The sequence below is a fragment of the Tachysurus vachellii genome, chromosome 3, assembly GCF_030014155.1.
Source record: "Tachysurus vachellii isolate PV-2020 chromosome 3, HZAU_Pvac_v1, whole genome shotgun sequence".
Lineage (NCBI taxonomy): Eukaryota > Metazoa > Chordata > Actinopteri > Siluriformes > Bagridae > Tachysurus > Tachysurus vachellii.
The window spans coordinates 3,887,899-3,915,886 of NC_083462.1; the positions used below are offsets into that span (position 1 = coordinate 3,887,899).

A 27,988-nucleotide genomic window follows, 5' to 3' on the forward strand; every position below is an offset into this window, starting at 1 on the left:
GTTAAGTTTAGAATTGATTACAAACTGCTGCTACTTACGTACAAGGCTCTTAATGGTTTAGCTCCCACGTATCTAACTAGTCTTCTAACACGTTACAATCCTTCACGCGCTCTCAGATCACAAAACTCAGGACTTCTGGTAGTTCCCAGAATATCTAAGTCTACTAAAGGTGGTAGAGCGTTTTCTTATTTAGCTCCCAAACTCTGGAATAGTCTTCCTGATAGTGTTCGGGGCTCAGACACACTTTCCCAGTTTAAATGTAGATTAAAAACCCATCTCTTTAGTCAGGCGTACACATACAGTTATACATCCCATTATATTATATTGTGCACTATTACACTAGACCTGCTCTTTTTTATGAACAGTAGATATGTTAATCCCTTTGCACTGCTCTTCTCTTTTTCAACCCATGCCGAGACACCCAGACATTGTACCAGCTCCGATCGTCTTCCGTGCGATGAAGTTTCGGAAACATCTACAGATCTACCAGCTCCAGTTTGACTCTGTGATACTAAGAGGAGATCTGAACTCCATGTGATCCCTACACCAATACAACATTTGTCTGATTGTATATTTGGAATCACACCATCTAGTGTCACCCATATGAGGATGGGTTCCCCTTGAGTCTGGTTCCTCTCAATGTTTCTTCCTTTACCAATCTAAGGGAGTTTTTCCTTGCCACTGCTGCCTGAGTCACCTCAGACTTGCTCATTGGGGATAAATACATATACATACACACGTACACATAATGTGAACTATATATATTTTGAATTTTGAAATTTTTTATTATATTAATTCTTTATATTAATCCTTATGCCTATCTTCTGTTCTATGTTTATGTTCTGTAAAGCTGCTTTGAGACAATGTCCATTGTAAAAAGCGCTATACAAATAAACTTGAATTGAATTGAATTGAATAGCACTGACGGTGTACACCTGTGGGCTTAGAAGCCACAGTGAATCTGCGTTTCTCTGGTTCGGCTGCTAATTCGGGTGTGACATAATGATTGTCCTGGCCAAAACTGCAAAACAAGCCCTGGATATTTTTTCCTTGAACCCAACATGCTCCAAGTGAAGACCCCTGACACTTGGTATTAGTTCACTGCACTCACCTTACACATTCTTACATGCGTATTTATGACTGGCCAGGTACAAGATACACACATACACACACGCATATACAATCACACCTGTGTTTCTCTGTATTTATCATATTTTTTTCTCTTTTTCTATTGTGTTTGGTAGTTTTGTTTGTTACTGGTCCTAAATTATCTCAATTTAATGCCATTCCTTAAGTGTTTATGCTGCTGTAAATTGCCTGAGACTGCTTGTAGATAGGGGGCACGGTGGCTTAGTGGTTAGCACGTTCGCCTCACACCTCCAAAGTCGGGGTTCGATTCCCGCCTCCACCTTGTGTGTGTGGAGTTTGCATGTTCTCCCCGTGCCTCTGGGATTTCCTCCGGGTACTCCGGTTTCCTCCCCCGGTCCAAAGACATGCATGGTAGGTTGATTGGCCTCTCTGGAAAAAATTGTCCCTAGTGTGTGATTGCGTGAGTGAATGAGTGTGTGTGTGTGTGCCCTGTGATGGGTTGGCACTCCGTCCAGGGTGTATCCTGCCTTGATGCCCGATGACGCCTGAGATAGGCACAGGCTCCCCGTGACCCGAGGTAGTTCGGATAAGCGGTAGAAGATGAATGAATGAATGCTTGTAGATAAATTGAGTGGTTTCTGTGTATTGTTATTGATGAATATTTTTTTATTCCCTATTTTTTTATTGCTTTATTGGAGGTTTGCTGAAACTGTAAAAGTTATGTTGGTCTACTATGATGAATGATCTGTTTTGGAAAAATAAATGTGCAGTTGGAATGTGAGTTCTGAACACTGGGTTTGATTTAATTTGCCTCCTTTCAGGTCTTCTTAATTCGTAGCTGGTGGTGTCTTTTATGAGCTATCCGGACTTTATAAGAATTGAATAAGTGTTTAATCCTATCTGGCTCCTGAACCAAATAAAAAATAACAAATTCTGCTAACGTAGTAAATCAGGGACACCAACTTTACAAGCATCTCCATTCCAGGTGTTCAGTTTTAATTTCTGGATCCTTTTTAGCTTCAGTGTAGAATTATGTGCACTCTGATGAACACACACTTCCAACTTCATCTGTCTGTTTACTGTGTTGCCAATAAGTGACATGTGTGTGTGTGTATAAGTGTGCTGTATTTAACCCAACATGGAAATGCAGGAATACTGGAGTCTTCAACTCAGATGTTCATACCCTAAATCAAAAGAAACCTTTAATGTAACCCTATAATGCCAAATGTATCATATTTGATACATGAGTATCTGAGACCTGCATGAAACACCTGCATTATCAATACTTTCCTCAAAAACCTGTTGTGTACAAACCTGAGACTTGTCTCCTGCCCCCTAGTGAATTTGCCAATGCTCTGCAGTCAATAGCAGGCTTTAGGCTGTCTTTTCCAATATGGCTGCATTCATCGACTGACTGTTTTTTGCTGGGACATCTTTGCCCATTTTGAAAAGATTTTGGTAAAAATAGCATATAAAGATACTCTTTTTTTATTATGAATATGTACTTTATTGAAGCAAATAATATATTTTATACAGAATTTTATAGTAAAATTGTGTTGAATATATGTGTATCGAATATGATACAGCAGGTACATAAGGTAATTTACCTTAATCATCATCGCATTACATGTCATAATGTCATCTGTATTATTCCTGCCACTATGCCAAATACAAGTTTTTATAAGTTTTTATTTTTATTAAACAAACACAATTTTAAACTGAGTCCAACCCAATAGAATTGAAAATTTTTGTGTTGCTTGAACGTTTGTGAACCCTTTAGAAATTTCTATATTTTTGCACAAATATGACCCAAAACATCAGATTTTCACACTAAAAATAAAGAAAGTGAATGCAATCAATGAGTCAAAAATATTATACTTTATTAAATTATTGAGAAAAATGATCCAGGATTACACATCTGTGACTTGCAAAGTATGTGAACCTTTGATTTCAGCATTTGTTGTGAGCCCTTGTGCAGCAGTAACTGCAAGTGATCACAGACTGGTCTTTTTCTTTTTGTGTGTAATCATCTCTGTTCCAGTTTGTTTTAATGAGGCTTGAAAAAGTCTTCTGCTCTGCTGACAAACAGAAAATCACAAATCATCTCATTCAGACAAAAGTCAGAGATGAGAGAGCAGAGTGTCACAAGATGTGGTGTTCATTTCTAATCACTCTCATGCACTCAGCTGTAACATTTTGTGAACTCTGTCTGGTTCACTGTGTTCTGCTTTCATATTCATTTTAAATTAACATAACTTTCTGAAAACACAGGATAATTCTAGTGAACTGTTTAAGAAATGTTCAAAAACTGATTTTATTTCCTAACCAGATTATCTGTTGTTTAATAGAACTAAAAAGAAATTAGTCTTGTATGTAGTTCATTTCTTATCTAACAAATTCATTACTTCGGTTCCTGTAGTTTGCGATGTTTATCCTCCTTAAGAAATGCAAGTTGCTTCATTTCTGAGTGTCCTATTTTATTCACGTCCAGATGTTGCCTCAAGTCTGAGAGGTTTCATCTAAAGCACCACAATCCACCAACCTGCAGAGAAACAATGACACTCTTCACTTTTGCAATGAATTCGAAATGTTTTTCATTCAATTTGTTGTTTTTTTTGTAAATTTGAGAAATGCAGCAGACTTTTTTGAGCAGAAACTTCATGTCAAGTCAGAAGCTTTGTTATTGAAACCATATATAGCTGGTGCAGTACACAGTGACATGAACCATTGTACCGCCAGGACCATGGTGGTACATAAAATTCAAAGCGATATAAAACAACTCAGACGAGGTACACTAACACAGTAGCACATATATATAAACAGTGCAAAACAGATAGTATAATACCATATTGTACAATAGTTTTTGTAGTGCAGAGTCAACTAGTACACAGTTCCATACTAAAAAAAGTGCAAGTAACAATGCTACAGATGTAGCAAGAAGGACAGTTAGCAGCAGTTTGTAGGAGGATAAAAACTGTGCAAGCCTTGCTATGGGAGTGTAGAGAGTATGGTTGATGATGTGTGTGTTTGTGGGTTGGTGTCAGTCCATTCTCTGGGAATTAAGGAATCTGATGGTTTGGGGGAGTTCACTGTTGAGCAGTCTGGATGTGAGAGCCATGAAAGCTTTGGTACATTTTTCAGACAGCAGAAATTAGAGTGTGTAGGTGTTAGGGGTGTGTGGGGTCATCTACTGTACAATGCTGCACGGCTACAACGTGTGGTGTAAATGTCTGTGATGGAGGTAAGGGAGACTCTGATGGCCTTCTAAGGTCACTATCTACTTTTATACTTACGAATTGGTACAAAATTAGACAATGTTCTGCTATTACTGAATGCAGAATGTAATATTTAGAACTCACTGATGTAGTGAGTGAAATAGTGAAACACCAGCATGCTTTGCTCTGCAAGGGTATCACTTGGGCACATAATCAGCTATATATATCATACCTGCAAACTCACAAGAGGTGAAAAAGGTGACAAGGTTCGAAAATACCCCCCCACCCCACCCCCGGGAAGAAAAATTGAGAACTTAAAATGAAGCACTCTGACAAGAACATAAAGGGAAAAGACAACATTTGCTTCAAGTGAAAAAAGCACTTTTACCAAAATTTCTTGGAAATATTTTTTCTCTGTACAATTTGAGTGCTTTGGAACCAGGGGCGGTTCTAGACCTTTTTTTAGGGTGGCTCCAGCCCCCTGTCTGTCATCTCAGCCACCCTAAAACTATAAGTATAATTTTTACTTTCATAAATAAACAATAAAAATTACGTTAAAATGCAGGACATGTCGTGGATGGGAAAGAAAATTATTTATCAGTTTGATCCAAGAGCGATTTTTTTACTTTGCTTTTACACGCGTGCGTTGTAGTCTTTCAAAAGTGCGTTATTTGAACGGAGAAGCACAGGTACGCGCAGCGTGCACGCGCAGTCAGAGCTGGATGCGTTTATCTATAATGTTAATCGCCGCAAAGACGGCAACCAAAAGCAGTGAAATTTCACTATTCTTATTACCAGAGTTGTCATATAATATATAATATAAAACTCTTCTTGTTTTAAATTCTCACTGAGGGCTAAAACCCCTAAAGATGAAATCCTAAAACCACCCCTGCTTGGAACCTTAATAAATTAATGAACACAAATATATAAGACGTGAGGATGATTGAGACGCGAGGCGTCATCTGCTTACTAGTGCTTCACACTCCAGTCCAGTTGGTGGCGGTGAATGCATCAAAAGTTGGTTTGCCATCTGCCATAAAAAGTCATTAGAAGTAGAGACGCGAGGCATCAGCTTGATAGATGGTTTACTACGCTGCATCGACGCCTAAGCACTACTTCGCCTAATTATTGGATATAAGTAAGCAGTTTCGGACGCAGCTGAAAGAAGCCCCCCTGGGCAAGCAGCTAGGGCTTCCAGAAGATAACTCCACAACACTCCATCTTGACATGGTAACATTTTCAGGTACTACCAGACAGATGATAATGGTTCAACTAACAGTGCCTTGGGAAGATGGCACCAAGGAGGAATATGAAAGGAAGTGCACCAAGTACCAGGATTTGGTTGAGCAAGGCAGGGATGGAACACTGACGGCAACCATCAGAGTTTGTATAACCCAGGAACATCAAAAGGTGCATCCCAACTTCTGTAGGATGTATTTGAGTAAAATTAAGCAATGAGATACTAACTCAAGGTCATGAAATTGCAACATGGGGGATGTAGGGAATTTAAGGTCATGTGACTCTCAGAGATGATCTTACCTCAGTGTCTCCAGTTTACAATCAGGATTCTCAAGTAGAGCAGAGAGACTCTTCACTCCTGAGTCACTCAGATTATTCTGATACAAATCCAGTTGTCTCAGGGGTATGGTGTTTGATCTCAGAGCTGAAGTCAGAGGAGCACAGCCTTCATCTGAGAATCCACAATTACACAACCTGCAAAGACACATTGATACACACTTCCTCAACAGAGACTTATTCAAGGTATGATGTATAAAGTGTAGAACATTCAATTCTACACTTTATAATAAGTGGCATTAAATAAGTGGCTGGTTTTATATTCTTCTCAAGGTTTGTGAGATTAGCAGTAGTGAGTTTAGTTTTACATTAGTAAAAATTAGTAGTGAGTGAGTTTTACATGCTAATCTGTCCTCATTTCAAAGTACGTGTAAATGTGTGTTGTTGAAATGTGAAATGACACAACTTCAGCTAACTTCTGGTAGCTATCTGTAAATGACACAAATGTCTGCCAACTACTTGCAAACAAACACAGTAGATCAGAGTTATGCAATTTGTGAGACAGCTGCAACAGACTTGGGCAGGACAAACATTTAAAAAGAAATATTTAAAAGACCATTTCAGATCTACCAAACTTTACATATTTTGGTTGGAGCTTTGCCTTTCAACAGTGTCTAAATGAAAATAGCTGATGAGTCACTCAACGTGTGAATCCAGAATGACCGACAGTTGTACAGATGTTTTGAGTTCTTGCCTACGCCCAGACAATACACTTATTAATGTGTGTCCATCTAACCTATCGTTAAAGTAATAAATATCAGTTAACTGTTTTCATTATTAATAGTTAATGAAGATGATTTAAAGTCTTTATGGCCTTTCTTTAATAATTCAGTACTGATGTAAAATTCTTTTCTGTATGTTTAATTAAATTTTATATTTCAATAAAATTATTTGGCTACCTTTCAGATGGCATGACTGTAGTCTTCTTGTGACAGTCAGAAAGTATTTGTGGTTTCAGAAGGGACATCAGACAAATGATTTGTAAAATAATTATGTTGTGTGGAGTAGTAGTGTGTAGCTTAGCTAGACTTTTCATGCACAGTGTAAAAATCTCCTAGCCAATTCAGCAAATATTTTTTTTTAAATCACAAAAAAAACTGTAGTTTCACCAATAGTTTTACTGGGGGCCTGTGAAAAATTATCAGTTTGCAGTAGAAAGAAATTTTCCCTTACCCTAACCCTAACCCAAAGACAATGATACTAAATTTAAACCTATGCTTCACTCTTACAGAAAGCCATGTGACTGAGAGATGATCTTACCTCAGTATCTCCAGATTACATTGAGGATTCTCCAATAGAGCAGAGAGATTCTTCACTCCCAAGTCTGCTATATTATTAAAGGACAGATTCAGTTGTCTCAGGTGTGAGGGGTTTGATCTCAGAGCTGAAGTCAGAGCAGCACAGCCTTCACCTGTTACACCACAACCACACAACCTGCAGACACACAATAGCATCATCAACAGATCTTTGTCTTTAATGTATTTTATCGTTCAGAATGACATGAGGCTTTAATCACCTGTTCATATAGATCATTACTTTATATATTATAAATCACAAATTCTGTACATATTATAGCAGCAGAAAAAATGAAAATAAGTATTAGAAAGAAATCAAATTTTAAGGAGAGTAGAAATAAGCCTAAACTCAGCAAAAATAAGTCAATGTACAGTATAAATACAGTATGAAGTAAATGGAGCTCTTCATGGAGTACTTAAATAATATCTTCATTTCCAAAACGTTTTGTTTTCTCTATTTATTTTAATACTACATTAACTCCCCACCAGAGTGTTTTAGACTAAGTTATTTAGGACATATTTATTGACAGAGACTTCAAAGCATTTCTGTAAGTTGTTCTGGAAAAGAGTGTGTGCCAAATGTCATAAATGTAAATTAAAAAAATGAAACATATTCACAAAAGTCCCGAGTTAAACTTCCTACCCTCTAAAATAATCTTCAAGTCATCAATGCTGAACTAAACCCCTGCTTCAGTCTCACTATCAGAGAAAGTGTCTCAGTGAGGAGCAGGACATGTGACTCTAGAGAGAAATTTTTTTTTACCTCAGTGTCTCCAGTTTACAGAGAGGATTCTCCAGTAGAGTAGAGAGATATGCAACTCCTAAGTCTCCTAGTTTATTCTCAGACAGATCCAGATCTTTCAGGTGTGAGGGGTTTGATATCAGTGCTGAAGTCAGAGCAGCACAGCCTTTATTTGTGACACCACAAACACACAACCTGCAGATACACAATAACACACTCATCATTAACAGATCATCAGATATCTGGATAGATATTTACTTTAACTTTTGTCATCATTAGCATTTCACATATTTCACATGCTTATTCTAATAAACTTTATAACCCCTCAAAATATTTTTACACAGATTTCTATAATACAGTATACTGTTACATACACATATGTACTGTACATCACCATATTTACTGTACACTTCAGTGCCAATATGTCGCTTCACTCAAAGGCTAAATAGATACAACTGAATAAACATTTTTTTCTAAAATCTTTTTTCTGTGCAAGGCATATACTGTATGTCCATGTTAACTAATATTTTGTGGCTTATGGATCCCTGGATAGTTCTGATTGGAGTTCACTTGTCACATTGTGTGGGTTTATATGTATTTTTTTAATGCATGTAGTATTGGTTTACAGCTGATATTTGATGATATCTTACCTTAGTGTCTCCAGTTTACAGTGAGGATTCTTCAGTCCAACAGAAAGACTTTTCACTCCTGAGTCTCCTAGTTTACTTTCAGACAGATCCAGTTCTCTTAGTCTGGAGTATTCAGAGCTGAGCACTGAGGCCAAAGCTGCAGAGCTTTTCTCTTTAAGAGTTACATGCCGAATACTGGAGGGAAAAAATCACACACTGAATTAACACTAGTCGAAATTCTTTCAGGTGGGGAGTATTTGCTTAATTATTTTTAATATTTATTACACTTCATTTAAGCAGTATTTTGAAAATCTCATGTTGCAATATTTTATATTCTGTCTTAGCATTTTAAGTTTATACTTAGAACAGAAATCATTTTTCTCTTTTTAATTTCTATTCAGATTTACTTACACTGCTTTTCTTGATGCTGCAATCACAGGCATCACCTTCAAAAGAACCAGATCTGTTATCTTCTCTGTACTATATTTACTCAGGTCAAATTCCTCCAGGTCATGTGCTGAGGTCAGTAACACAAACACCAGAGCAGACCACTGTGAAGAAGAGAGTTTTCTTTGTTTTCCAGATTTTAGGTAGTTTTGGATTTCCACCACTAGTGAATTATCACCCAGTTCATTCAGACAGTGGAACAGATTGATGGATTTATCTTCAGGAGGATTTCTACTGATCATCATCTTAATGTACTGAACTGTTTCCTCTTTGCTCTGGGGGCTACTTCCTGTCTGTGTTATAAAGGTGTCTAAGAGTTTCTTATTGGACTCCAGTGAAAGTCCGAGAAGAAAGCGAAGGAAAAGGTCCAGACGTCCAGTCTTAGTTTCCAAGGCCTGATCTACAGCCCAGATGTGGACATCTGAGATTGAGTTAACGACCTGACTGTGTTTAAGAACATTAATCTTTTTCTTCATGAAGGTCAGGTGCACATACAGAGCTGCGAGATGTTCCTGAATGGTCAGATGAACAAAGCAGTACACTTTACTCTGCTGAAGCCCAAACTCCTGTCTGAAGATCTGAGTACACACACCTGAGTACACTGCTGCTTCTCTCACATCAATGCCACAATCTCTCAGGTCTTCATCATAGAAGATCAGGTTCCCTTTCATCAGCTGCTGAAAAGCCAGATGTCCCAGTTTCAGAAGCATTTCTTCATCACGCTCCTGCTTCTTTGAGTATTTTTCCCTTATGATGTTTGTCTGAATGATGAGGAAGTGTGTGTACATTTGAGTCAGAGTCTTGGGGATCTCTCCACTCTCTGCTTCACCCAACATTCTCTCTAGAACAGTGGCTGAAATCCAGCAGAAGACTGGGATGTGACACATGATGTAGAGGCTTCTTAATGACTTCATGTGGTTGATGATGTTATTGGCCAGGTTCTGATCACTGATCCTCTTCCTGAAGTACTCCTCCTTCTGTGGGTCATTGAACCCTCGTACCTCTGTGACTCGATCCACACACTCAGAGGGGATTTGATCAGCTGCTGCAGGTCTGGAGGTGATCCAGATGCGAGCAGAGGGAAGCAGATTCCCTTTGATCAGGTTTATCAGCAGCACATTCACTGATGCTGATTCAGTTACATCACACACTCTCACTGTGTTCTGGAAGTCTAGAGGAAAACGACACTCGTCCAATCCGTCAAAAATGAACAGAACCTTTTCCAAACTGAACATTTCTGTTTCTTTTGTTTCCTTGAAAAAGACATGAAGGAGCTCCATCAGACTCAGTTTCTGGTCCTTCATCAAGTTCAGCTCTCTGAAAGGAAGTGGAAATATGAGGTGGACGTATTGATTTGTTTTCCCTTCAGCCCAGTCCAGAATAAACTTCTGCACAGAGACTGTTTTTCCGATGCCAGCGACCCCTTTTGTCAGCACAGTTCTGATGGGTTTGTCTTGTTCAGATAAAGGCTTAAAGATGTCATTGCATTTGATTGGTGTTTCCTCTGTTGTTCTTCTCCTGGATGCTGCTTCAATCTGTCTCACCTCGTGTTCATTATTGACTTCTATACTTTCTCCCTCTGTGATGTAGAGCTCTGTGTAGATCTCATTCAGGAGTGTTTGGGTTCCCAGGTTTATCATCACTCCATTCAAACACTGAAACCTCTTCATCAAATGTAACTTGTACTTTTCCTGGAATTCATAAACACCAGCAGATTGTGGTTCATGTCTGTGAAATGGGGAAGTAGAAAGACATGATAGGACATTATTAACGTTCAAGATAATAAGTGGTTATGACAGTTGTTATGATCTTTTCTTTGTGTATTCACATGATTCTACTGTATGTTTCCTATTCACATAATCTAATCATGTAGAGAGCTTTTTCATTAGCAGTGTGTCAGTGTCATAGTCATGTTAGTGTTTTTGATATTACCTTGTATCTGTGATCATGGTCTTTTCTCTTCTGTCTCCTGGCTTCTGTAGAACACTGGGAACAAATGTTGTAGCTGTGTATAAGAAATCCTGCCAGAAAGGATCACTGATTTTCCCAGCTCTATTTAGAATTGTACTATAATCTAGATGGGAGGTCAGTCCATCACATGTAAGGGCAATTTAGTCATTAGCTCGTTTTGTGAGGGGAAAGTTTTTTTTTTGTCTAGTTAAAAATATGTGTTGACCTTTGATATTATTAATGATTAAAGAAAATATTGTCTACTATCATCCTGTATATTTGATTTATGGTGAATAACCGTTGCTTGTGTTCATATAAAGGGTCTCCGTGTAATATAAGGTTTTAAATAAATACTCTACACATTACATCACTCTTCATGAAAACACGGCAAGGTTACACTGATCCATTTGCCTGGATTTTAATAGAATGTTTTTACGTTGCCCATTTAAGATATTCTGACATGTATAAAAATTTACACTAAGACATGTGTAGCACAGCATTTAGTATTTGCAGTGACTTTAGACATGAGAACCATGGGGTGTTACCTGTGTACTGATGAGATGTCTGATCCTTTAAAGTTCCGAGGAAGATCCATAGATATGTCACTCTTCATGGAGATACAGCTCTGTGGTGGTGAGACTGATCTCCTTCCATTTTGTGTACTGAACATCATTATTAACAGACATTTAGTGATTCATACACAATACAGTCTTTACCTGACACATTTATTTTATGAGAGTTTTAGAGAAATGCTCATAGACCCATTTGCCTGGATTTTAATACAATATGTTTTTACTTTACACATTTTCAGCAACTTTAAGACCTCCTGACTTGTCTAAATATTTATATTTACACCTCTGAAGTATTTGGCTAGACAGGATTAAGACATGTGTAGCACAGCATTTCTCTCTGCAGTAACTTTAGATATGGGGTTACCTTTGTACAGGTGAGGAGTCTCCAAGTTTAAAGTTCCAAGGAAGATCCATAGACATGTCACTCTTCATGGAGATGCAGCTGGGTGCTGCAGATTCCAATGTTTTTCCCTCTAGTTTACTGCACAACATTATAAAGTCATTTTGTAATTTTCTTTATCTAATTGGATATTTCTTTCATATATACTCACTAAATATTTCAGATATCAACAGTTAATGACTAATATATCAGGACAAGGTAAGTTACCATTTTTTTGAGGGTGGGGTCATGTTAACTGTGTCCAGATCAGAGCTCTCCATTTTTTAATATCAGTGATTGCACAGACAGCTTATGGACACACAGCTGAGTCACTGTTGTCTGGATCGAACACCTACAAAATTAACTTCTAGTAAACACAAAAAAACAACATGCAGTAAATCTTGAAGAAAAAAAAACTTTTATAGCTTTGAAGCCGAAGACAGAAATTGGTGTATTTAGTAACAAATTATGGCAGAAGCTCGTGGTTAGTGACATTTCAGGAGCTTTCAGATAATCTCATCCAGCATCAGGTCACTGAAATGTGACTCCAACCTTGAGAATCATGAGGATTCACAGTAAGAGTAGTCTATAAAGATTATGCAGCAGTAACATTAGGGGGCAAGAGCACATTCAGTGTGAAAGACAGAAATGCCAGATCGGTAGTGACATTTGTATAAAACAGACGACGTGTCTGAGCCTCTGTGTACTGGAGGTTTATCAAAGTTCAAAGGCAAGATCTAAAATCAAGGTCAAAATGAAGTCTAAAATGGTCCAAATCTGATCAGAGCAAAAGACAGACAATGATGTTTAAACCCAGAACAGCGCACTCTGTCATCGCTCAACAAAAACACATATAGGACGAACATAAGAAGATATTTTGAATGTTCTCAGACTGAAGGATGTCAGGGATATCTTGGATGATATATTTGACCTAAGGTGAGTCCATTTATTTCTGTTACCACAAAAGCCTCAAACAAAGGAAAAATATTTTCAGTGTCCATTAGATCATTTACAGCTTCACGTATTTTATCAAATGTAAACACTGAGCTGTTACGACTTTAAAAATATGGATTAGACTTTCTACTATTTATAAACAGTATGGAAATAAACGAGAAATAAACTACAGTAAGATCACAATGTTTGTTCCACACCAATAAAACCCAATAATACATTCAGCAAAAACTTTGAATGCTTAATAGGTGACTGTGAAATCGGAAAAAAGGGAACTGGAATATATAAAATAAACAGCCGATAGATAACAACAGCTTTACAGGAAGTACACAGTTCCGCTGACGCAGTTTTTACACGATCAAAAAAATAAATAAAAGCTCGATTCTGATAATAAAATCGCTTACTTTTAGTCAACAGTCGTTGTTGTGTGACATTAATATAATTATAACATCTGCCTTGTTTTGAAGAAACGACACGGAATCGCGGCTGAAAAAACAAACACTTTCATTGCGTTACGAGGATTCCATTACGAGTGATACACAAACGAATCGACTCTTCGAGCCGAATCTTTTAGATCAATTTAAAAATAAATATTCGACTACGTATATTATTATTTACTAATTTTGTCCGAGGACAAAAAGACACTCCTACCAAATATGGCGTGTGCGTGTGTGTTATGACGTGAGTAACGGCTCTCCCGACTGACCAATAGGGAAGAAGGTGCACTGTAATGGTTAGAGAAACTGTGCGCCACGAGGATTTGGAGAAGCGTGTATAGTCTTCAGCTGTATTTCATCACCTCATCACATTAAACTATTAGTATCTTATTTTACATTTTAATTCATTACACATTTTATATCTCTGTATCTGTATATATCTCTGTATCTGATCATATTTTACCAGTTTTAAAATATTACAGTTTATATTACATTAAAAATGTGTATAATAAACGTGTGTATAATAAACATGTGTATAATAAACATTTGTATAATAAACATGTGTATAATAAACATTTGTACTCACCTTTGTTGTTGTTGCTCCAAAGCAGATCGATATGTCAGTAGGAGATAATGAAGCTCAGGTTCACACACGACTTTCATCAGCTCTGCTGTGATTGGTGAACATTCTGTTCCTCATGTCACTATTATCTACCAGTCATATTACAGAGAAACAAATTTCTCATCTTACTGAAAACCACATGTTGATGAACATCCTGTAACAGATACTCAGTAAGTTGATGTCACAACCTTGATTTCAAGTGTTTAAGTTTTTACGGCATCATACTATAAATGGAAATTTATAAATATATACGTATTATTTGGATTTATTTTGGTATAGAAATAGAAATAGTTGTGCTGTATAAATTTAAACAGTTAGCAGTTTATTTTGTTGTGTTTTGCTTTGTGTGTTTTGCATAAATTTCATAAACTCTAATTATGACTCTATTTATTAGCCTTTAATTATTACTCGGATAGTTATTATTATTATTATATTAAAAATATAAATAGTGTTCCATGTACATTTGTATATGGATAAATTACCAGACTGCAGTGAATAATTTAGGATGAAAACCCCACAGACTTATACCTTAACTTAAGTATACATAAATCATTTGCTAATATTAACTCACTTATTTAAGAGTTTTTCTAATACTTCGTTGCACTAGCATGTGTAAATTAGATTTTTTTTAGTAGTATTGTTTTTGTCTAATTGTAGGTTTAAAAAAAAAACAGCTAAAACCTACACATAAAAAAATATAAAGAAGTAAAAACTACTGGTGAAGCAATTCAGAGAAAACCTCCGCGATACAGACAAACAATAAACAAGTAATTTTAATCTGAACCACAAACAAACCCGCGCGCGCGCGCGCACACACACACACACACACACACACACACACACACATATATATATATATATATATATATATATATATATATATATATATAATATATATATATATATATATATATATATATATATATATACATATATATATATATATAATGTAATAAAGAACCCATGTATGTGACACGTAGAGTATAAACACTTTATCACGTGACTTTAATCCCGCGACGTGACGCACTTTTTACTTTACACTGTTTTTACTTAATACACTTCAGTTAATTATAAACTTTTAGTCTTTAGGAAACTACAAACGTGTTTATATTAAAGAAACTACTCACTAATTCCACAGTCCTTGTTATTGGGCCTGGTGTTGAAGATGTTTTTGGGTTTTCAGCCTCTCCTCAAAATGGAGCCTGAACTGAAGATGATTCACTTTCGTTTTCAGAGCTGATTCATTTGGCGAGTGATGTGTCGTTTGTGACCGAATCGACACTTTGAGCAGGCTCTTTTAGATCAGCCTATGTAATTTAAGTTAGGCTCTTACTTTGATAATGCTAGATTAAAATAGCATTGATTCCCATAGGTAACAACTTGGCTAGGCAAAGACATGCAGACACAGATCACTTTATTCATCCTAGATGGAATTTTACCTGTTACCAGCACAGTTAGTAGTATACTGACAGTAATTTAACATAAAAATGAAACAAAATAAAGAATAATTCGAGTCAATTGTCCAACTTCAGACGAGCTGAGTCAAGTCAAGTCAAGAAGCTTTTATTGTCATTTTAACCATATATAGCTGTTGCAGTACACAGTGAAATGAGACAACGTTTGTCCAGGATCATGGTGCTACATAGAACAAAGACAAGGCTAAGGACTTGTAAGTAGTCCTAGCCACATAAAGTGCAACTGTGCAACCTGGTGCAAACAGTGCAGGACAAGACAAATAAGACAGACAAGACAGTGCAGACAAAAAGTTACAAGACAATACAAAAAGTACAAAAAATACAATACACAAAAGACAATAAACAGTAAACAGAAACAGCGCCGACTGACCATGTGTCCATGTGACCGTTGCTAAAGATATATCAAACTCCAGTGAACTGTAAATTGCTTTTCACATAAAAACATACATGATGCTTAGATTTACTTTATTTACTTTTATTGATATATGTGAAAAATAAATAAATAAATACATACATACATATTATAAATTGTGGATTTTTTTTTATTTAAATGAAGCGCAAAGGTTTGAATGCTGCAGTGATTTGATTAATGATATATTTACTGCAGTAACATTATTACTAAAGCACACCTACATACACACAAATACATATAAACATATAAACTGAAAGCTACATTCAGGAGAAACAAAAATGAAGTGAAACCCTTAAAGATTCAAAGACTTTATGATTCACGTTTAAAGATTCAATGACTCAATAATTCACCATTAAAGATTCACCCTTAGAGATTCACCTCACGCTTGGGAAATAAAAACACGATCCTGGGGATTATTTAAAAAATATTCACTCTGATTTTCATTATTAAATTCTGAAATCTACTACTACTACTACTACTACTACTACTAATAATAATAATAATAATAATAATAATAATAATAATAATAATAATAATAATAATAATAATAATACGTCTTAAGACCAGCAACATAGAGACTTTTTTCTGTCATGGTGTATTGACGCCATCTGCTGGACAATTTAAATCAAACTGCATTGCAGATTTAAAGACATCGTCGCCCTCTGGCGGACAATTCTGCGAATTGCACTTCAGATATACAGCCATTTTTTAAAAAACTTGTGATTTAGAGTTGATTCTCACGTTTCTATCGATAAAACCCTTGAATATCAAGTGGTGTTTTTAGATGTGAGGAAAATCTATAAACTACAACAATCAACATATTTGCTCACAGGAATAGTTTTTGTTACTCGCACCATAAAACTCCAGAAGACTGTTACGTGTGAAAGAATTGTTTCTTATTGTTGATCCGAGCTCAGTGAGCCGATTCACTGGGGTGAAAAGGGATTTACGATTAAACGCAGGGACAAAACAAGCAAAAATATAATTTAAAAGACCCACACATAAAAGCGACAACATTTTTTCACGTTCACAGTGAATACTTCATTTATAATTCCTCCCACAACGGATCGATTCATCGAATCGGCTCTTGTTGAGAATCGACTCACAAACTGGAAGCGTTTTTTTTAATGAATCGATTTGCTTCAATGTTAATTAGAAGTTAAACTCAATAAACGTAGAGCTGTAGCTAGTTAGAGAGTCATATTTAAGTAAAATAAAATAAACGCTAGTCGGAAGTCTTATTGAAACAATAAAGAGCCGTTTGGGAGTCGACTCACACTATAGTTTACTAGCACTAAAAAACAGTGATCATTCACTACATGTTGTACGGTGTATGTTTATGAATGTGACAAATAAAAGGTTTAAACTGAGGCCCTTAACAGTATTAAGGCCTAAAAGTGTTGTGTTTCAATAATATCAACCTTATGACCAAAACAAAGCTAAAATCCTTTCTGATAGATCTCAGAACACAATATAACACTTTACTACATTTTATTTTACATTTGAAAAAGTAAAGCTGACATTTTAACATAAATTAATGAATTTCCTTTATAAATAGACACAAAATCTCCCTCGAGAATGTAATAAGAAAATGATTTTGGATTCTATTTGTTGTGCTACCCAGGAACTATGGCAGCTAGTAATACTGCTTAGATCATTGTCTGTTAGGGAGCAGTAGGAATTTCTAACATTTTCTAATGTGTATTAATTGGTTTAGTCTGAAGCACAATGAAGAGCTGACATTCTTTCACAAAAGTTTCTCAGTGGAATCACTTCAAAACAGAATCATTAATGCCTAAAAGAACCCTTATATATATATGAATCAAATCTTATGGTTACTGTATATACATAAAGAAATACAGAATTGAAGAGTAAACAATTAAATTGATTTAAATTAAAATATTTATTTGTAATTTGGATATTTATTTATTCATTTTAATTTTGCATTTTTTAAGTGTGGATTCTAACCAGCTGTTCTGTTAAAATTGTAAATTTGTGTCTGACTGACACACCGAATTGTCTAAAGCACTTCATTTGGTGATGAGTCGTTTGCAACGGATCGATTCATCGAATCGGCTCTTTTTGAGAATCGACTCATCACCAAATGAAGTGCTTTAGAATATCAATTGATTGAGATTCAATCCCTTGATTAAAAGGATAAATCTATGTTTTGTAGCTGCACTGCTGTCAGCTGCTGTTACAGAAAATCTCCTGAACAATCAGAATCCAGCAACACTGTGGAATAAAACAAGGTGAACACTGCACTTTCATCCAGGATGGAAATGCAGTCGAGATTTATGCAGAAGATAAGAAAAAATGGCAGTGATATGGACATGATTAGTGGATAATACAACTATTCAAGTCAATCGTCCAAGGAGCTTAACTTCAGACGAGCTCAGTGCTAAAGATACATCACACTCCAGTGAAGAGTAAATTGGTTCTCACATGAAAACATACATGAGGCTTAAATTTGCTTTATTTACTTTTATTGATATATGTGAAAATAAATATACATATAAAACGTGGATTTTTTATTTACATGAAGTGCAAAGGTTTGAATGCTGCAGTGATTTGATTAATGATATATTTACTGCACTAACATTATTACTAAAGCACACCTACATACACACAAATACATATAAACATATAAACTGAAAGCTACATTCAGGAGAAATAAAAATGGAGTGAAAACTTGGTCACAGAAACTGGAGTGTCACAGAAATACAGTTTATGGAATACAGGGAATTGGTCCAGGAGATCATGAACAGGCAAAATAGCCATGATCAAAATACAGCACATTAATGCATAATTTCACAGAAACCACCAGGCACGTATGGAAAAAATAAAATACTGCCTCTCTCATTCCGTTAAAATATAAAGAATTAGAACACAGTAATTACATTCAATATGGTAAAATACGTGAATGTTTAAATACGTAAATACATCAGGCAGCTCTGTAACAGGTTCAGTTTCTTTTTTTTACTGCATTTGTTTCTTTGTGCAAAAGCACCAGCTGGTGGAATAATATACAATCTGTAATACATAATAAATAGATTTATTACAATTTGTTTAAAATATTTGCATATTGGCACATAGAACCGCTCACATTATTAGGGCATTTTTTAAAGTTTAATGCTGCCTGTACTCTCTAGTGAGTGTAAAGTAGTTGTCCATCTGGTTTGGGTGTTTAACTGAGTATCATGTCATACAGACACATACAGAAACTCCTGAGTCTCCAAACTCTAGGATGCTCAGATGTCAGTTTTTCTTCTTAAATAAATAAATTATGAGGAGAAAAATGTAGTAAAGCTTGTTTTTTTGATTTTGTATGAAAAAGATCATCAACATTTCTCTACGTAATCCTCACATATCTATCCATGTGTCATGTGCACATGTCCATTCACGAGTGCATGACTGTGTGGAGCTTCATCTTCCTCTTCATTCTGTGGTTTGATGGAGTTCATTGGGATCGTCACAGCATTACCGTTCGGATCGTCTTCATTACCGCCATCACGTTTCGGGCTAAAAACAAACAAAACATGTTGATTTTCATGAAAAAGCATATAATGGTTCTGTGTCCAGGTCGAAACTGTTGCTTCATTGAAAACAAACCAAAAAACAGATGATAAACACAGATGAAGATTTTATGATGAAAAAAATAATAAATAAACATCCATCTACTCGTCTGTCCAATATCTACTCGTGTACATTTCATTATCCATGAGTTTAACAACTTAGTCAACCATCTAGCTGTATTTCTCCCCATATCTCTCTCTCCCTCCATCTTACCTGCCATTGGCATCTTCGTTCAGTGCCTGAACCTCCTCTTTTGCAGCATTTTCAACATCACGTTTCAGGCTAAAAACAAGAAAAACAGGCAGGATTCAGAGTATATAAATATATAAAAAAAGTTTTCACATGAAAATCTACATTACACTTAGACTTGCTTTCGCTTCATGCAAAAGTGTGTCAGCGTGTCAGCGTTGCCATAGAAACAACCAGTAACAGTGATTTCAGTGTGATTTGAAGGTAAATTTAGTCATACTTAAGTCATACAGTATTATTTATATTATGATACAAATAAATAGATTCGTTAAATATTTAAGTGCATCTAGTGAAATAATTTAGGTAATAGAGTTTCCAAATAAATAAACACAAATTACTACATAAATTAATAAGCAAATTAATTAATTAAAAAACAATAAAGGGTCGGTTTAAAAATAAATAAATAGATAGATAGATAGATAGATAGATAGATAGATAAATAAATAAATAAATAAATAAATAAATAAATTAAATAAAATAAAATAAAATAAAATAAAATAAAATAAAATAAAATAAAATAAAAAATAAATCAAATTCAGGAAATTCGGATCATGGAATTCAGGAGACATGAACAGGATTATTCCCCAGGGCTTTTCACCACCATAGCTGTATATCTTTATTCATAACCGATTGTAAATATGCACTTCTAGTTAGGCACTAATCTAATCTAATGTTCTGAATGGGCAAAACAGCCAAGTTTCTGCTGTAGGGATCAGAGCTGTCCTGCTCAGGGCCCAGAGGAGGAATAGAGAATACAACACCACTTCTGGACCAATTAGGAGCCATAAATCAACAGCAATGTGATGTAATTTGGGGTAAAAATGGAAAATCACTTTAAAGTTCCATGAAAATGCATTAAATATTGTACAAGAGACCAACATATTTTAAGCTTCTTTTAGGAAATGGTTTACACACAACCAAAGACAGCGAGGATTTTTTTGTTGGCCGGACTGTTTTTTTCTGAGTGTTGCAGATTTACTGTACCTGTAATTTTGTTTTCTTTTGCGCCGAACCAAATACACAATCAGAGCAATCAGAGCAACCAGAGGAACCAGAAGAACCAGAAGAAAGAGCAGCCACAGATCTACAAATACAATAAAATAATTTTTAAAACCCTTATATTCACACACAAGGTCTCTTAATTTAGTGTTTATCAGAAAATCACACAAAATACTCACAGTTGTTACTATGATCATCTGTTTTGGTAGCTTTAAAATAAATGAGACACATTAACAGATGGTACAAGAAGAAAAATATTAAATACCAACACACACACACCAAAGTAACCAGAGCTATAAATTTCATATCTAAATATAGTACTTACATTCTGTTACGCCAATAGATGTGATGCGGTTAGTAACTGTGAACAAACAAAGAAAGACATTTAAAAATGGTTACAAACAATATTGAAGCCTCCACTATTCCATGTGTGTTCAATGTTTATGCTGCTGCCCTTGTTTCTCTGCTGTGTATATGTATAGGCCTTTTTACACCCGGTCACTTCATGTGTTTTCTCTGATCCGATAGCTATCTGATTTGTTAAAACTGTTCCATTTACATTAGGCCACATAAATGTATCTCGGCGAATCGGATATCAAACTGATATTTCTACTCCCGCCCAATATGCAAATATATTTTACCTCATTTCCGGGGTAATTGAAATGGAACACGCTTAGGTGTATGTGGTTGCTACAAAAAACAGCATTTACTGTTTGCTGCATTTTCGCTGGCGGCAGCAGTGCATTTTAATACCAAACGAGACACCTGGGTGAAAGATCGGAGCACAGCACTTGTAGTAAAACATATTTGTTTCTGGCGCGATGCACGACTCGCGAGTCACCTGCGAGTGACGTACTTCCGTTTGGGAGGAGTTTAGCGCTGACGTATGTGGCTTGAACAACCACATTCATTTACACCTGTCCAGTTTCATCTGAAATGCGTCCCAGACCACCTCCTGAAGGGGTTTGAGCGATCGGATTTATATCTGTCTCCAAAACATTTCGGAGGGATTTCTAATACTGACAGACTAAGAAATATGTACACACACACAGAGAGAGAGAGAGAGAGAGAGAGAGAGAGAGAGAGAGAAAAGAAGAAGAAAGGTACCTTGGAAGACGTACTCGTACTGCAAAGAAAGAATAACATTCTGATTAGTAACGTGACAAAAAATATGAAGAATTTACCATAAATGTACGTACCTTGTTTTGTGACCTGAGGCACCTTATAACAAGCTGAACCAACAACAGGCAGGTATCCAGAACCAATGACATTTCATCACCGATGGACGTCCCATTCTAAATATCGGTCAGTAAAAAAAATAACTATTTGATCAATTCACAGCTGATCTCAACATTAAGTGCAGCTTCAGTGTTTAATCTGATGTTAAATGTCACTCAGACTCACCTGTGCGTACCATGTCGGCTCACAGTCTGTGCTGTACGAGTGACCTGAGGTGTAGTTGAATTTATTACCAAATTTAATTTCATCACAAAATTTGGTGATGTTTTGTGACATGGCTGACATCTGAAAATCAAGAACCAACAAAGAAAAAGATACGGATATAAAATACCTGAAAATCAGTAACTGGTCATTAGGAACTCAACAGATAAAGAAGCATTTATTATTACACATAAAACAGTGATTTTTTCCCCCTTTGATTGCAGTTGTAATATTTCAGGATTTCACACACCCAGTACAAAGGCTGACTCTCAGACCAGTCTGATTTAGTCTTCTAAAGATTTCAGTGTTAATAATTAATGTTAATGTAAAATGTCAGAACACAATAAAGCAGAAATCTGTCTGTTTCTTCTACCATTATCTTCTTTAGACATATTTAACAACTGAAACAAAACACAACCATCAGAACCCCCATATCGAGTACAATTTTACTGCATGATATTAAAAACCCTGTAAACATGACAGAAGATGAACTGCATTGTTTAATTCCCTGTGATCATTATCCCAATCTATAAACGTCGAAAATCTGACACGTGGATATGAGACTAATCATAATTCTACGTCTACACACAGTAAAATCTTCCCTTAAATAACAGACCTGACAGATTTTATTTTGCAGAAGTGTATCAGCGTGTAAACGACAAAATAAAACTGCTTTTGGTCACTTTAAAGGTGATAAAATACGGAATTTATCAGATCTGATTCACTTCCGTTTATTCCAGTGAGCACGTGTTCGCGTAAATGATATAAATTATAACTAATAATATGAATCTTTAGGTTTGTTTAAATTCTAACTCCTGTTTTACGAGGCGTTATTCACATTATTAATAGTAAACGACTCAGAATAGAATAAAAATAAAGCATGTTGATGCTACTACCGGCATGTTCTTCTTCTGGTATGTTCTCGTGTTGGTTATTAAGCAGCTTCTGCTTCAGTACCGCCACCTACTGTACCAGGACATGCAACCTCATGTAACTACAAAAAAATATATACTGTATATTTTCTATGGTATGTTCCTGATTCTTTTAGAAAAATAAATAATACTCTATTACATTTCCACATTTTTTCCACCCAACCCTAATATCCATTTCAAACTCCATTCTTTTCCCAAATCATATATTCATCTTCTACCGCTTATCCGAACTACCTCGGGTCACGGGGAGCCTGTGCCTATCTCAGGCGTCATCGGGCATCAAGGCAGGATACACCCTGGACGGAGTGCCAACCCATCGCAGGGCACACACACACACACTCTCATTCACTCACGCAATCACACACTACGGACAATTTTCCAGAGATGCCAATCAACCTACCATGCATGTCTTTGGACCGGGGGAGGAAACCGGAGTACCCGGAGGAAACCCCCGAGGCATGGGGAGAACATGCAAACTCCACACACACAAGGCGGAGGCGGGAATCGAACCCCCAACCCTGGAGGTGTGAGGCGAACATGCTAACCACTAAGCCACCGTGCACCCCTATCTTTCCTTTAAATATTTCCCTCTCTAAGTTATATTTTTTACACATCATTATGGCATGTTCCACATTTTCTGGAACATTACATTCATCACATATCTTGACTTAGGTGTTTCCTTAGAACTCTAAATGCATAGTTTCTTTCTTTAATTGCATTTTTACATTCATCATTCCACCATGGAACCATGTTCTTTTTTTTCATTCACTATACTTCTTGGAATACAAACTGTTGCAGCATTTATAACTAAGAATGTCACAGCTTCTGTACATCTATCAACATCTCCCTCCATCGTTATGGTTTCAATGGATTCCATACAGCATTCTCTGAACTTTACCCAATCTGCTTTATGAAAGCACCACCTCTCTATTCTGCACCCTTCCTGCATATGTAGCTCAAAGTTAAATGTACTTAATATCATGTAATGGTCACTCCATGTATTGATGTAGTTCAATACTTTTCAGTCATATTTCCAGTACCAAAAGTAAGGTCTAGATATGATACTGACTTCTTTCTAACATCTACTCTAGTACCACTTCCATCATTAACACACACAAGTGATCTCTCGTCCATTAATTCTTCAACTACTTCTCCATTCTTATCTGTATGATCACTTCCCCAAAGTCTATTATGAGCATTAAAATCTCTGCACTATATTTCTCTTCTATCAACATTTGGTAAAATATCTTAAAATATTTGTGTTGTTAAGTTCTTAAATGGATTATAAAAATTACCAATTTAATATTAACTCTTGGACTGCGCATTTCTATAACTACACTAGGGCTGGTGATAAAACGATAACGATATGTATCGCGATAGACACGTGATCGACATCAATAAAAAACGTATGCGATAAAACGTTCGATATTTTTTATTCTCAGCTCACCAGTATGGCACTTTTTTGGATATTATAAGTCTGACCGTAGTCAGACCAATGTCATCTGCAGATTATTGGCAAGACCGTCGTCCCAGCCAAGACTTAACTTGTGTTTATTTAACACTTTGCACTATTTTATTACACTTTATTAAGCATTTCTTACATTTTCTTTCATTTTGCACCTTAAATGTTAAGAAATAATAGTTAAGTGTTCATTGTGACTTTAGACTTATGTTTACATTATAATTATTTGAGTTTTCCTGCTTGTTGACATTTCTGTCTTAATAACTGAGGGGATTCTGATCAGAGGAAGGTTAAATTTAAAATAAAAATGTTTAAATGTAATATATTTTTCTCCTGGTCCTAATTTTAAATGGGTCATAAAAAAATATCAATAATTATCGATATCGACCGATATGAAACACTGATATCGTGATACAGCCTCTACAATTGTCTTAATTCTATCACTTTTCCTCTTTGGCTGCATTGCTTCATTCACAATTTTGCATATTAAAACTACAAAGCTAATTTGATCCATAATCCATACATCCTCATTCTTCTTTTTACAGCATGTGTGTATTTCTGTTTGTCTCTGATTTTCAACACAAGATGGACTCTCTGTTGGATGTCCTCTTGCTGGCTGATTTATATGATTTGCAACATGAGCATCATTGGAACTGCCTAACATATTTTCTTTGACTTTTTTAACTGCATCAGCATATGACACTTGATTTATTATTTTGTACTTCTGAACCTTACTTCTGAAGCTTGTTTTTGTACAGATCATCCTCCAAACGCAGCACTATGTTCACCTCCACAGTTGCAACATCTAATTTTTGCATCTTTGCCACATTTTCCATATTCATGTTCTCCTCCACATCTAGCACATTTTATCTTTGCTTTGCCCTGCAGTGTGTCCCAATCTTTGGCATTTGAAGCATCGCATTGTGGCTGGGATATACTCCCTAACATCATAGCTCAAATACCCCATTTTGATTTTCTTGGTCATAAGCTTTTCAAATTCAAGGAGCACTTTCCTTACTATTTGTAGTCTAGTTGCTTTCATCACTTTGCCTCCTTTAACTTCTTGCATAATTTCTTCCATTGACATTGACAAAGGTACATCATAAATAACACCCCTACACTTTGCTGCATTTCCTGGGATATGAGCACTGATTCTTTCCTCATTTAACATTTCTGCACGTAGGAATTTATCTCTTTTGCAAATACAAGTAACCTTCTGTTGCTTAGATACTTAGCATATTTAATTTTTCCCCATTTCTTTTTCAATAGCTTTTGTCAGCTTTAAAGGGTGAAAATGAACTCCTTCTCTTTTGAATGTTACCATCACGTTCCTTCATCTTCCTTTGTCACGGTTGTCTTTACAGTCTTAGTTTTTTGGTTTGTTTTACTAGACTCCAAGCCTAATGTAGAGCTTCCAGAACTACTTGTCCTATCTTTCCTCTTCCGTGATACCTCCTGCCAGTGCATATCTTCACTATCACCATCAGTACTTTCACACATGATAGTTGCCTCCACAGTACAGCTGTTACTAACCCGCCACTCGGTCCGATACAAAACTCCAGCACACAATGAAGAGTTTCCCAAAGCCGACCTCAGAGCTCCTGTCCAACGACTCAATACTCCACCTAGTGAACTTCCTGTTGAAGCTTTCTGAAGTCTCTGTTTCTCTGTATTTATCACACGGAACGAATGAGTTAACGCACAGATTTAATACAAAATAAGCTAGTATAAATATTAAAAGCTTAAGTCTAGCTGTATGCATTAGTAGCACATCACTAAACGAATCGTTTAGTCAAGTCAACAAGCTTTTACTGTATACTTATATAAATGACGCAGTGTATAGTGAAATAAAACATCACAGAGATAAGGACTGAAGAATAAGTGTGAAAACACTGAGCAAAGAAAGGGATGATCGTAAACAATGACTCAATGATTCACCCTTAAAGATTCAATGACTCGATGATTCACCCTTAAAGATTCAATGACTCAATGATTCACCCTTAAAGATTCAATGACTCGATGATTCACCCTTAAAGATTCAATGACTCGATGATTCACCCTTAAAGATTCAATGACTCAATGATTCACCCTTAAAGATTCAATGACTCAATGATTCACCCTTAAAGATTCAATGACTCAATGATTCACCCTTAAAGATTCAATGACTCGATGATTCACCCTTAAAGATTCAAACACTCAATGATTCACTTTTAGATATTCCAAATAAAAACACGGTCTAATCTGGATGACTTTCTATCTATCTGTTGGTGTTCAACACGAATTCGCATATACATTAACATTAATTACATTAACAGAAATGTAATTACCTCGAAGACAGATTATCCTCCAGTGTCTTCCTGAATCAAACCGCACAGTTTATTTTTCTTCTTCTTTATTACACTTTCATCCCCTAAAGGTTTCCGTGTCCTCTTTATAATCCACAACCTACAGAACCGTCCCGTTAACCGCATTTTACTGATTTTGTCTGTTTTTAACGACGACAAAAAGACGCTTCTACCAAATATGGTGGCGCTGTGTGTTGCATCACGTGACTAACGGATGATCCCGATTGACCAATAGGGAAGAAGGTGCACTGTATGTGGATGAGGTGTGGATAAACGTGTAATCTGCAGCTGTATTTCATCACCTCATCACATTAAACTATTAGTAACTTATTTTACATTTTAATGCATTATATAAAACATTTTATATCTCTGTATCTGATCATATTTTACTACTTTTAAAATATTACAGTTACAATTACATTAAAATGTGTATAATAAACATGTGTATAATAAACATGTGCATAATAAACATGTGTATAATAAACATGTGCATAATAAACATGTGCATAATAAACATGTGCATAATAAAAATGTGTATAATAAACTTGTGTATAATAAACATGTGTATAATAAACTTGTGTATAATAAAAATGTGTATAATAAACATGTATACTCACTTTTGTTGTTGTAGCTCCAATGTGAGAAGGAGATAATAAAACTCACGTTCACACAGGACATGAATGAAAACTCTGGGTTACATCAGTTCTGTTGTGGTAGGTGGGGCTGAACATTACCAAACATATTACAGAGATTGAAGGATGTGGTTTTCTTACTGAAAACCACATCCTTTATTTCATGTCACTGTTCATATGTTAGTGAACATCATATATATATATATATATATATATATATATATATATATATATATATATATATATATATATATATATATATATATATATTGTTGTGCTGTGTAAATGTAAAAGGTTATGTTTTGCATAAACTCTAATTAAGAATCTATTTATTAGTCTTTAATTATTACTAGGATAGTTATTATATTAAAAAATATAAATAGGAATATGTTTCCGTAACAATAAGATTTTATAGGGGTGCCAGGAATTGTTGCAATGAATAAATAAATAAATAAATAAATAAATCAAGTTTCGATTTATTTTGTATTTTTGGTGTGATTAAATGGTTTGTTGTCAATGTTTATTTTCACATCCTTTTTGAATCTGAATCCAAGCCATCTTTA

General features: G+C 35.7%; 2 protein-coding genes across 12 annotated transcripts; both read right to left on the reverse strand.

Annotated features, from left to right (window-relative positions):
* Window positions 1-2,948: 2,948 nt before the first annotated feature.
* LOC132842605 (NACHT, LRR and PYD domains-containing protein 3-like) lies at window positions 2,949-15,160 on the reverse strand. Of its 9 annotated transcripts, XR_009648047.1 has the most exons (13): window positions 15,031-15,160; window positions 13,868-13,992; window positions 12,122-12,260; window positions 11,879-11,995; window positions 11,488-11,604; window positions 10,925-10,978; window positions 8,957-10,720; window positions 8,567-8,740; window positions 7,938-8,111; window positions 7,140-7,313; window positions 5,844-6,017; window positions 3,495-3,631; window positions 2,949-3,164 (listed from the first exon to the last, which is right to left on the reverse strand). XR_009648047.1 is itself a non-coding variant. In XM_060865363.1 (12 exons), the coding sequence occupies exons 3-12, from the start codon at window positions 12,172-12,174 to the stop codon at window positions 3,589-3,591; spliced, it is 2,844 nt and encodes a 947-aa protein (XP_060721346.1). In that variant the 5' UTR covers window positions 12,175-12,245; window positions 13,868-13,992; window positions 15,031-15,160; the 3' UTR covers window positions 2,949-3,588. The 9 variants fall into 9 exon arrangements, 8 of the variants coding, with proteins under 8 accessions (XP_060721346.1, XP_060721341.1, XP_060721340.1 ...); XM_060865363.1 differs by having other exon boundaries at window positions 2,949-3,631; window positions 12,122-12,245; XM_060865358.1 differs by having other exon boundaries at window positions 2,949-3,631; window positions 12,122-12,257.
* Window positions 15,161-18,259: 3,099 nt separating this feature from the next.
* LOC132842607 (uncharacterized) lies at window positions 18,260-27,474 on the reverse strand. 3 transcript variants are annotated; one of them, XM_060865367.1, is made up of 10 exons: window positions 26,776-26,996; window positions 25,982-26,115; window positions 22,019-22,138; window positions 21,814-21,909; window positions 21,722-21,740; window positions 20,940-20,975; window positions 20,794-20,823; window positions 20,600-20,699; window positions 19,580-19,648; window positions 18,260-19,312 (listed from the first exon to the last, which is right to left on the reverse strand). In XM_060865367.1, the coding sequence occupies exons 3-10, from the start codon at window positions 22,136-22,138 to the stop codon at window positions 19,162-19,164; spliced, it is 621 nt and encodes a 206-aa protein (XP_060721350.1). In that variant the 5' UTR covers window positions 25,982-26,115; window positions 26,776-26,996; the 3' UTR covers window positions 18,260-19,161. The 3 variants fall into 3 exon arrangements, with proteins under 3 accessions (XP_060721350.1, XP_060721351.1, XP_060721349.1); XM_060865368.1 differs by lacking the exons at window positions 25,982-26,115; window positions 26,776-26,996 and adding an exon at window positions 27,411-27,474; XM_060865366.1 differs by lacking the exon at window positions 25,982-26,115.
* Between the last annotated feature and the right edge of the window lie 514 nt (window positions 27,475-27,988).

Coding starts and splice junctions, on each gene's coding strand:
- LOC132842605 (XM_060865363.1), bottom strand. CDS start 12,174: ATGGAGAGCTCTGATCTGGACACAGTTAACATGACCCCACCCTCAAAA. Junction 10,979..11,487: donor GACATCTCATCAGTACACAG/GTAACACCCCAT, acceptor ATTTGTTCCCAG/TGTTCTACAGAAGCCAGGAG. Junction 10,721..10,924: donor ACCATGATCACAGATACAAG/GTAATATCAAAA, acceptor CCCATTTCACAG/ACATGAACCACAATCTGCTG.
- LOC132842607 (XM_060865368.1), bottom strand. CDS start 22,138: ATGTCAGCCATGTCACAAAACATCACCAAATTTTGTGATGAAATTAAA. Junction 20,700..20,793: donor AGATGATCATAGTAACAACT/GTGAGTATTTTG, acceptor TTGTATTTGTAG/ATCTGTGGCTGCTCTTTCTT. Junction 19,649..20,599: donor AAAAGAAAACAAAATTACAG/GTACAGTAAATC, acceptor TCTTGTTTTTAG/CCTGAAACGTGATGTTGAAA.